The sequence below is a fragment of the Pectinophora gossypiella genome, chromosome 17 (assembly GCF_024362695.1).
Source record: "Pectinophora gossypiella chromosome 17, ilPecGoss1.1, whole genome shotgun sequence".
NCBI lineage: Eukaryota > Metazoa > Arthropoda > Insecta > Lepidoptera > Gelechiidae > Pectinophora > Pectinophora gossypiella.
The window spans coordinates 8,395,735-8,407,925 of record NC_065420.1 but is presented as its reverse complement, the minus strand read 5'-3'; the positions used below and the strand labels follow the sequence as shown (position 1 = coordinate 8,407,925).

Sequence of the window (12,191 nt, the reverse complement as noted above, 5' to 3'; positions counted from 1 at the left end):
TAACAACATAAAAACGATTAGGTTATGAAGGATTTTTGTCTTCTGTTTTTCATTCTAACCAAGATGAACAAAGTCTGGTCGGTATTGAACCAATCAGTAGTATACAAAATATTCCGTCTTCTTTATGGTACATACACCTTTTCCTGAAAATTTGAGTTATAAGCGAATGAGCACTGGTATAATGACCGAAGCAAAGCCAAGCCAAAGCAAGCTGTTCAGGTACACGGTTTCTGCAAGAAAACGTGTAAAACACACAATTGGAAATGAATTAGCATGACAATCCCCTCGTTAAGTATACTGTTTATTCTTCTACATTCTAGGGTGCGTTTCCTTACATTTCGTTTAAGGTCAAGTTTCTAAATTTTTAAATACTACTTATTGTTTGAACGGAGCATAGGTGCCAACGTGATACTTATTCTTTGAAGATAAATATATATATATAGATTTACATATACGCGGTGAGCAAACGATTCCTCGCAAACTTAAACAATATTCAACGAATTGTTTAATTGATGCCCAAAGAATAAACAAATATCTTCCGTACTCGCAACTATTGTTCGGAAGGCACTATTAAGGACTTACGAAATCCGAGAACCATATTTATGAGGTTAGTCACGACGTGTTCCGGCCCAGTTCTATCATAATCTCCGTATCCGTCTCACAAACATAGTGATTGTAGCATCTGACGTACAGGTATGTTACCTTCTGACAACGATTTAAACTTTTACTAAACAAAGTTTCCCTTTCATTTGATTTCGTGAGACATACCTATCATAAACAGAAGTAATAGTAAAACCGGTGTTTTATTGTCTCGTAATCGATTAGACAATTATCTCCCAACAACTTTACAAATGCCGAGATCATCGAAAGTTATGCAAAATCTTGCTTGTCCATGAGTTACTCTGGCCCCAGACGGGCTTGCCGTATCACGTTCAATTAAAGAGGTAGCAGGAAAAGGAACACCGCTAACCTAGTGGCCAACTGGCGAGGCGACGTCGACCGATTACAGTGCCTGAGAGCCTCCATTCCGCACCGGTCCCGCCGCGCCACCGCCCGCCACACTCCTCGCTCATTACGCCGCTAACTATGGAGCAAACTATCGACCTTATGACCGAACCATGACTAGTGCCGTCCGCGCCACCCCGGGGTGCACCACGCTCCATTGTCATACAATGCGGAAAGCGCAGGACGCGACGCGCATTATAATCAGCGAAGAGAGTTTAGCCGGCAAGTGAATACAAAGTTGACATCAATATTGCAGATATCGCGGACGTCGCAGGACGAGGACGGACGTGACGCCACCAAAAACTGTCGATGGAAATAAAGGGAAATTGGTTTCGGATTAACGGGGACACTTTGATGAAATAGTGTTTGTTATGCGCGTGAGTGTCGGAAAGTTAGCGAAAATTTGGCAACGACGCAACAAGCGGTGCACGCGCGCAGCTACCCTGCAATCAGCCGGTGCATCTGACGGGGGTCACTCGTGGAGGACCAACGAGCTGTGATTAATGGTGTGATAGTTGACAGGAACACTTGTTTGTCTTGTGTTGTGAATGAAGATTTAGTTTTTGACTGTTGTGATGTCGAGGTAAGTGTTTGCCTAAATTTACAGATGTAGTAATATGAATTAGGTAGTTTGTCAGTCGTTTAAGACCTTGCAGGGCTTAAAACGCGCTTCCAATTGGTGTCTGCTCCCAAGTGTTTCGATAAATCTTTCCGCTTAATCACCGCCGAGTCGTCCTCGTTGGAATCTTGTTCTAGTCGAGTTCAGTGGCAAACGGACGCACTGCACTTATGTACAAGTAAAATTATTTTCTAGAGATAATCTAGGTAAACGCTTGCGAAAGATCGCAACATAGGATATACTTATTTCTACATAGTTTCAAGGTGTAAGTGATATTAATTCTGATATGAAAGAAATAGGTCTACTAAGAGAACATGAAAAAGCTTTTCCAAGTAATTTAATTTTCTTCTACTATGTCTTGATGGTTTTGAATTCATAATATCTGCTCAGCATTTTATATATTCATGATAGTTAATAGCTCGTATCTTGTTCAAATAGCTAAGTGAATCTTCAGAATACCTCAGGATCTTCCGCAGTCAAAACGAGTTTCGCTTCGGAATAGATTTAAATGTAGGTACAGTCGTAGACGTCAAACATATTTCACAAAATAATGTAACATTGTTGAGGGAAGTGGAGCATGTGTGTATAGTTGCCCAACCACAGTGGGTTTAAATAAGGCCAGGCAGAGCAATAAGAGCCACAAGAGCAATAAACTGGCTTGCAAGTTAAAACAATAACACATTTACAACGAGAATTGCTATTTAACCGCAAATTTTGTTTCGCATTGTCAAGCATCTGAGGATGACAATCTTTATATCTTCGAAATGGGACGCGTGAATGATTCGAAGCGTGAATGAATCAACTACAAAACTTCAGATGTGGAGTCAGTAGTGCTCCTTTCAGAATTGTGTTAAAATCACTCGAAACAAAGACAGATAAGACCTATAGGTGAATCCTTTATGAAACTCAACATACTTTAAACAATTTATTAACATTCAGGTTGTCAAATGTCAAGGAAGTCAAAAAACAAAATATTTACGCGGAGTGATTTGAGCCTTATCAGGATAGTACGAATCTGCAACTTGAAACAAGAACCTCTTTGAGCTATTACTCAGTCACTGACCTTTAACGTAACCCCACTTACATTTAAATGAAAACCTTTAGACCAAAGGAAACGACGCTATGTAAACACAGTTTCTTGATTCTACAATAGTAGGATCTCATTTTATATACAAGATTTGCTGCATCTGCAATAAATTCACAAAAAAAAATCGCCAATGTCTTATTTCCAAAGGCTTTCCATTAAATGAAAGTGACAATTCCTTTTCAGCAGTAGATACTATTTCTTGAAAGTGTTATGCGCATCGATTGTCAATCAAATCATCATGGTAGTCCAAAACAAATCGATACACGATGAGAATGTGTCTTGAATGCGTATACTGAATGATAAGTGGGTTTACGATACGACCCATAAGGGAATCAATTAGAAAATAAGTAAGTGCCTCTAAAACAAGTATACGATATTGTGGGAGGTACTTATTTGTAATGCGGACATGCAAAGCTGTAATAATCTACTTAATTGAAAGGGCAACAGATGTTAATAATGTAAAAAAAATCGATTACATGCCACTCGGTGTTATTCAAATAGTACTGGTACCTATGGGTTTATACAAGTCAGTAGGTAACTAGATTGCAATTTACATTATAAATATGCGTTATTTAGTTCAGTACAATTTTGAGCACTGAAGACGTTTCGAGTTTTATCATCAAAATCGACGCATCAATGGTTGATTTACAGTCGATTGTCGCATCAAACCGGTTGTGGTGACCTGCAGGCTGCAGGCTGGATGGAACATTGTGCGGGTTCAGGCAATCAACTCGCCTGACCCGTAATACATTCCGCAAGTCGGTCAACCCAACAGGTTTGATCCTGGCTGTCTGGACGACATTCTTTGGAAAACTCAACACTCATACATAACTTACCATTTTATGTTCTACATGGGCTGAGAAAGTTACAGCCATTATTTGTGACAACAAAAATAAACGCAGATTTATCCTACCGTATATTGAAAGTAAGAAACAAAACAAAAGTATTTGTAAAAAGTAAGTAAAAAATATTTAAAAAATGTACATAGATATCAAAAAAGCAATAAAATAATTAAAACAAGACACGTTCAACATGTTCGTTTTGCAGTTTACGATAGTACATTTCACATGGCATTACAATTTCGTAATAGATTGGAGGAACATTATAATAAATAACTTTTACACCAGAAACTAATATTTTGATAACAAAACGAACATAATTTTTAGCTTGTCGTACCTTATCAATAGTACATAGATTTATTTCAAAAGTTACACTTGTTTTTGCGGCAATCCGGGCCATCATTGGAGTTATTTTGAAGAGCTCTTTCATTTCCTTAGACAAACAAATCTTCACAAAAGCAGGATGCAATTTGTGAGAATTAGTGATAATAATTTTATCCCGGCATAGCCCATGAACCACTGCAGATTCAGTCATTAACAATATAAGCTCCGGTTCTATTTTTATAGGATGAGGCAAAACTTCTACAAATACCTTCATAGTTTTTGTAATGATGTTATATTCACATTTTGGATCAAAAAACATGAAGTCATAGTAACTATAATGCCAACCAATTTTCTCTATTTTAGTAAAATATACTTGCAATTTTACTTGCTTTGGACGACATGTGAGAAAGTCAACATATGTGGTGCTGAACATAAAAGTGTCTAAAGCGCGTTCTATGACGTCATCAACGATTACAGACATGTAATACTTAGAGCATACAGAATCTGACCTGTCGACTATGATACCCGATTTTGAGGTGGCCCATGTCGAATCCGTGTCGGAAAATCTTTTTTCGAAGCTTTCAGTGCTCGGGCAAATAGCTTTCGTAGACAATATATTATTATCTTCCGAGTCTAGCCTTAACTCATCAATTCGTCGTTTAACAATGTGTAAGTGATAATCGTGATGATCATTGACAGTCACTTCAAAAGTTGCTTTCGCGTATTGGTTTTCCAATCTTAAATGCCATGGGTAAAGAGTATCTATCACAACTGTTTCAGGAACCGTTACGGAACATCCTTGAACGAATGCGCTGACGACGGGGATACAAAAAGCTTCATTAGGAATTCCTGTGAAAACGTTGTGACCCACCTTAAATAATAGTTGTGATGTGAATTCAGTTTTCCATTCTCTTAGTTTAAATATAAAACTTAGTTTTAGCGGTAACCCTGGGGGCATTTTCTGTTGAGCAGCGGGTTCAATTCTATGATATGTAAATGGACGTTTATTTATAATTTTTTTAAATCGAATATACACAATTTTGTTAGAAACATTTAATACAGATAATTGTATACTTTGAAAGTTTACATCATCATAAATTACTCTTATTGTAGATGGGTTACATTCTACATATTTAGTTTTCGGCAAAGCCGTCAATTCGCTTGCAATACTATCATCGTCATCATTATCATCATCAAATCCATTGTTAATATGGTCTGGAATATTATGAAGAAAACTATCTTGGGATCCCAGAGGTGATACCAAAGTATGTTTATTGAAACAAATATATTCAGGTAAATTGGTTACATCGGGAACAATCCCTGGAACTGATACTGACCCTACTCGGGTGTCTAGAACCTCTGTGTCCACGGCCGTATTTGCAGTATTTGGGTGGATTTTTTCTATATCTTCATGTACTGAACTAGAAGTTCTAATACTTGGTGTTACTACTGGAGAACATACATATTTTTTACGTTTTAAATCCCGTGTTATTTGTTCCCATTTTTTTGCTGTTCTACACAAATTGTCTGTCAACTGAAATGGTGTACGTCTATTATACTCTAAGTACAGTTTTTGGGCGATATACTTCTTTCGCAACTTAGCGTCACGAAGCTGTCGCTTATAATCGTGCATACGATTTGCTATTTCCTTCCATTGTGGAAATTTTCTAATGTTTATATTATACTTCTCTTCCAGACATTGTATCCACGCTTTTGGTAGCAAATGAGAATCTCTGATTTTAAAGTCGACCTCTGTTTCATCCATTGTAGATATTTTTTATATCAATTTACTATAATTTACTACACACAACAACAATAATTTCATGATAATCACTTAAATAATAATTTGATCTTTAATAAAATATTTCAAAACACATCAAAAATGTAGTAACATAAATATGTGTATTATACATCAATGTCAAAAAAGGTAGAGTAACTACTTTGGTCGAGTTGGCAAAGCTTAATGTAGAAGGTAGAGAACTGTCAAATAAACGTACAAATTGTTTTTAGTAGGATTTTGGCTACGAATAAATTTTGGTTTAGTTTATTTTACTTGGCCATGTACATAATACAATGTTCCATGCTAGTATCGATTAATATAAAAAGCATGCCATCCGTCTCTCGTATAAGTATGTTTGTGTCGATAATGTCTTCTTGTTTTAATCTATTAGTTAGTTTTATATTTAAAAATCAAAAATGGGATTCGAATTCACGCCTACGATACATAAAACATAAAGGCATTTATTTGTGAATGTGTTAACTTATTCCACTTTTATTTACTTTGTAATTTTAAGTGTTGTCATCAATTAAAAATACACTTAGGTAAAGTTTGGTGTTCATTGTAATACGTAAAAAGTGGCCTTGGCCTATTTCACAGTAAATGGCGTGATAATCCAGTCAGGGGGCTTACTTTCATGTTACCTCACGGGCTCACTACTCAATTCAAATATATTTTTGGATTTATGTTTGGATTATAAATAATTGAAGTGCGTGACCACTTAATTGTGAAAGAAAACTTGACGTGACTTTTTCCCTTCGGTTTAGAAGACCAAATAGCCAGTAGCGACTGCAAATAATTAGACATCGAAAACCTAGGGTCCAAGGTTACGTAAGTGGGCTCCATTAATAACGGCATAACGACAGTGAGATGATAATGGCCCATTTCACGTATTTGACTGTATCTCTAATCGATAAAAATTATATATGTACCAGGACCAGTGAACTGGCCCTGGAAGAAATGTATATTATCTACTATAAACTTGGTTTTTCAAGTCAAAGTCAAAATCATATAATCTGGGTTTTTTGAAGAGAAACACATATTTGAGAACAGGTAAATGCGTATATTAGAACTACATATTCATTCAATACATATTACTAAAAACCAAGTAAATATATCTAAAGTAAACAAGAATTATCTAAAATGCCAATTCAACAGGATCTACGAGCATGTTAGGTGTTCTTTTAAGGTGATTGAAGAATGTCTCACAAGGTGCTATAATCTCGTAATAAATCGGAGGTACGTTGCTGTAAACGAGCTTATTGCCGGACGCAAGTATCTTGATATTGAAATGTACGTTATTTTGACAATTTCGTGACCTGTCGATTGTACAAAATTTTACTTGAAATGTTGCACTGCACCTTGAAGCTATACGGCTGCTCATAGGAATTATTCTAAAAATCTTTTTCATTTGTCTGGTAAGACAAATTTTAATAGAAACTGCATAAAATATATTTGAATTGGTAATAACAAACTTGTCCTTGCAAAGTCCGTGAACAACAGGAGTTTCTGTCATATCCAATAGCTCAGGTTCTAATTTTATAGGATGAGCTAAAACTTCTACAAAAACCATCATAGTTTTTGTTAAAACAACATCTTCAGTTCTTGGATCAAAAAACTTAAAATCATAGTATGCGTAATGCCAACCTGTTCGCTCTATTTTCGAGAAATATACATCAATTTTTACTTTTTTTGGATAAGATATGAGAAAAGGAACATAAGTGCATTCAAAATAAAAAGTATCTAAAGCTCGTTCAACAATTTCTGTGACAATTAATGATATATAATATTTACAGTACTGGGGATCGGATTTTCCAAACCCTATTGATATTGAAGTGATCCCCTGCTTGGACTTTGCATCGGAACCCGCAGTGAACGTCGAATCTGTAACAGATGATCTTCCCTCTACACTTCCAGTGCTTGGACAAATTACTTCTGTAGACGCCCATTTTTCTTCTGAATATTCCGGCACATGATCAACTACACGTTTGACAATGTGTAAGTGATAGTCGCGGCCATCATCAATAGAAATTTCAACAGTGGCCTTCGTAGAATCCATAGCAAAATGCCATGGATAAAGGGAAGGTAATACCACCGTTTCAGGTACTGATACGTATCTTCCTCTTTTAAAATCACTTACTATGGGAACAATTAAAATTTCGTCAGGAATCTTTTTATAAACATCATGACCTACTTTAAAATACATTTCTGAGATAAACTCATCTCTAAAGTCCCTTAGTTTAAAACTAAATATAAAGTTCAGTGGTATACCAGGGTAAATTTTGTGCAGGTTTTTGGGTTCAAGTTTTGGTGCTTTGAATGGACTTCTATTGATCAACTTTTTATACCTTATGAACATGAATTTCCGGCTCCGGTTAATCAATGAAAATGTTAAAAATTGCTTGTTTAGATCAGAGTATATAACATTTAGCTTTGGTGGTGAACATTCAATCGATGTAGTGTGTTTCAATAACATCCATGCCTTAACATCTTTTTTATTTTCATTAACTTGAATAGTTTGGTGTTGAACTATACCGATAGAACTGTGTTGAGATGCTAAAGGAGATATTAGTTTATGTTTATTCATACAGATATTTTCAGGCAAATGAGGGAGAAAAGAAGACGAGATGTCCTGTTTTTCATTGCGAAGATTAATGGGTCTTTTTTTTCTGTCACCTTTCTCAGACAATATGATCTCTGTTTCAATTTCCGTTTCAGCTACAACGCTGTTTGGATGAAGTCCTTCCGTCTGTTCTGACGACAAACTAGGAGATAAATCCGAACATAATCTGTGCGATACAGAATTTATTTTCTTATGTTTTAAATCCTTTTCCATTTGTTCCCACTTTTTTGCTGTTCTGGAGAAACGATCAGTTAATTCAAATGGCGTAAACCTGGTATATTCTAAAAAGAGTTTTTGTGCTATATGCTTCTTCCGCATCTGGGCGTCTTGGATATGAATTTTACACTCCGTGGCAGTAACGAGCAAACGTTTAGTTATTTCTTCCCATTGAGGAATCGTTCTGATATCTAGCTTAAGTTCCTCTTCCAAACTATTTATCCATTCTTCCGGTGAATAACCATCACAGCCATTGGCTTTACGTATTCTGATGTGTTGGCATTTAGGCTTGTCCATATTTATTGTTCTTTAAACCACAATTATAAAATAACACATTTATAAATTGTAGACAGATTTAAAATTATTTAAAAAATAATATGAGTGTAATAAATAGCTCTACAAAAAGAATTGTGTGACTGTCATTAGTGACTTTTCTCAAACAACTACCTCCTGGAAAGCAGCACAAGTACTTACTTTATGGTTTTTGCCATGATACGTTTTGCCCATATAACTAACATAGTATAAATGATTCTCTATTATATGCCATAGCAACACGGGCCTTCAGCGGACCGCAGGTTTTGCCTGCTATAGTAAAATATCGCCTTATGCCGGACGAATAACTATACCTATCCTGCGGGATATCGAATGCCCTGCACATTTAGTGCTGTGTTAGTTTTGCTGAAATATTATTTGGCCTTTATTTCAAAAAATAATATCCACTTCAGAGATGCGTTCCAGCCATGAATATACACGTTAGTAATTACTAGTGTACAACGTTAGACCTATAGTCCCACTCTTAGAGGTACACTTTAGGGAGGGCATATGAATAACGTTGACGATCACAAACGTATACAAGACCTTCGCACATCAATGTTTTGTGTTAGATCCATAGACGTTGAGTCTAACTATTGAAGCGCTTTATAACATTCTAGATTTTTGAGATATAGTTTCTCAAATAAAACCGGAGCCAGCTATGTCATCTTTAATTTCTTATTTTAGTATTAAAATACTGCTATACCTAAAGGTATAGCTGTGTTGAGATGCAACTTACACCTTTTATTATATTTATGTGCTACGTACGTACGTACGTACGTATTTTATATTGAAGAGAAACACAATATATTATATTTAATATCCATATATTATATCTAAATAATCACTAAGTAGTAATAATACAAATAAAACTGATTAATAATATAGAAAACAAATACTATTATAAAATTAATTCGGTAGGATCTACCAGGATGGTAGGGCATTTTTGCAAGTGGTTGTAAAATATCTCACAGGGTGCGACAATCTCATAAAAGATTGGAGGCACGTTGTGATAAACATGCTTATTTCCGAAAACACGTATCTCTATATTGAAATGGATATAATTTTTAGCATCTCTTATCCTGTCAATAGTACAAAATTTAACTTCAAATGTTACACTGGACGTTGTCGGTATGCGGCTCTTCATGGGAATTATTCTAAAAAGCTTTTTCATTTGTTTGGTAAGACAAATTACTGCAGTAACAGCATATAATCTATGTGAATTGGTAATAACAAACTTGTCTTGGCAATGTCCATGTACAAGCGGAGATTCTGTCATAATTAATATTAATTCAGGTTCTATTTTTAAAGGATGAGCTAAAACTTCTACCAATATTTTCATAGTTTTTGTTAAAACGACATCTTCTGTTCTCGGGTCAAAAAACTTAAAGTCATAGTAGGCATAATGCCAACCTGTGCGCTCTATTTTCGAGAAATATACATCAATTTTTACTTTTTTCGGATAAGATATGAGAAAAGGAACATAAGTGCGTTCAAAATAAAAAGTGTCTAAAGCTCGTTCAACGATTTCTACGGTAATTAATGATATATAATATTTACAGTACAGAGGATCTGATTTTTCAAACCCTAAACTAGATGCTGTAGTAATCCTCTGGTTGGGCTTTGCTTCAGAACCCGCAGTCCACGTCGAATCTGTAACAGATGATCTGCCTTCTACACTTTCAGTGCTCGGACAAATGACTTTTGTAGACACTGAGTTTTCTTCTGAGTATTCCGGCACATAATCAACTATACGTTTGACAATATGTAAGTGATAATCGCGGCCATCATCGACAGAAACTTCAACAGTTGCCTTCGTTTCATCTTTGATGAAATGCCATGGATAAAGGGAAGGTAATATCAACGTTTTAGGAACTGATACAACTCTTCCTCTTTTAAAATCGCTCATTATAGGAATCCTTAAAATTTCGTCAGGAAGCTTTTTATAAACATCATGACCTACTTTAAAATAAATTTCTGACCTAAACTCATCTCTAAAGTCTTTTAATTTGAAAGTAAACATGAATTTTAATGCTAGACCAGGATACATTTTTTGCAGATATTTGGGTTCAACTTTTGGACCCTTAAAAACACTTCTATTTGTCAGTCTTTTATACTTTATATACATGAACTTACTGCTGCGGTTAATCACTGAAAAAGACAAAAATTGCTTGTTTAAATCAGAGTATATAATTTTTAATTCTGGTGGTGAACATTCAACCGATCTAGAGTCTTCCAATAACATCCATGCACTATCATCACTTTCATATTCCTTGTCTTGACGAATATGGTGATGAACTTCACTAATAGAGCTATACTGAGACCCTAAAGGAGATACCAATTTATGTTGATTTGTACAAATAGTCGGAGGCAAAGGTGAGATTTCCTGTATTTCATTAAGCACGTCCTGTCCCCCAGACAATATTATTTCCGTTTCAGTTTCTGCTTCTGCTGCAAGGGTGTTTTGATGTATTCCTTCCGTTTGTTCTGACGACGAACTAGGAGATAAATCCGAAAATTTGTGTGAATAAGAGCATAACCTCTTTTGTTTTAAATCCTTTTCTATTTGTTCCCACTTTTTCGCTGTTCTGGACAAACGATCAGTTAGTTCAAATGGCGTAAACCTAGTGTACTCTAAAAAGAGTTTTTGTGCTATATACTTCTTCCGTAACTGAGCGTCTTCGAAACGACTTTTACAATCCGTGGCCACAACGTGCATACGTTTAGTTAATTCTTTCCATTGGGGAATTGACCTAATATCTAGCTTATATTCCTCTTCAAGACTTCTTATCCATTTTTCAGGTGGGTAACCATCATATTCACCGGAATCTCTTATTCTAATATGTTGGCATTCATTTTTGTTCATATTTGTTCCTATTTACTTCACGATTCTAAAATAACACATTTAAAAATTGCACAAAGCTTAAAAGTAATATTTAAAAAATGTATCTGCAGGGGAATCTGGACGTATTTGTCACAAAGTTCTCTAATATGATTACTCTACGGAGGTCCGTGTTGCACAAAAACTACTCTGTGGTGATTGCCACTCTGGGGAAGTATTTATAACATTTACATAGCTTCATACTTCGGTACTCTAAATTTTTTTGGTTTTGCTTGTTGTCAAGCGGGGGCTTTTTCTCATAGAAGCAAAGACACTTATTATCTTAACAAAATCATTATTATTATTATAATATATATAGCTACAAACCCATGTACCTATTGACTGACTGACTGACTGACTCACTGACAGGGTTGTTCTCCCAGAAGAAGCGTCGGAGGGTCAAAATGATGTATTGGGGGTGTGATCAAGATCTTCCGATGAGTATGGGAAAACTTCCAGATCTTGGAAAACTGCTCCGCATCAGGGAGACACCCTACAGTCTGGCGCA

General features: G+C 35.7%; 1 protein-coding gene across 2 annotated transcripts in view; it reads left to right on the top strand.

Moving 5' to 3' along the window:
* Nucleotides 1-1,008: 1,008 nt before the first annotated feature.
* The window catches only part of LOC126374561 (uncharacterized), a 51,507-nt gene continuing 40,324 nt past the window's right edge, over nucleotides 1,009-12,191 (top strand). The window contains exon 1 of one of the 2 annotated variants that reach the window (XM_050021228.1): nucleotides 1,009-1,588. In XM_050021228.1, the coding sequence (XP_049877185.1) occupies nucleotides 1,581-1,588 (8 nt within the window). In that variant the 5' untranslated portion in view covers nucleotides 1,009-1,580. The remainder of the gene's footprint in view (nucleotides 1,589-12,191) is intronic. The other variant, XM_050021229.1, reaches the window with a different exon arrangement.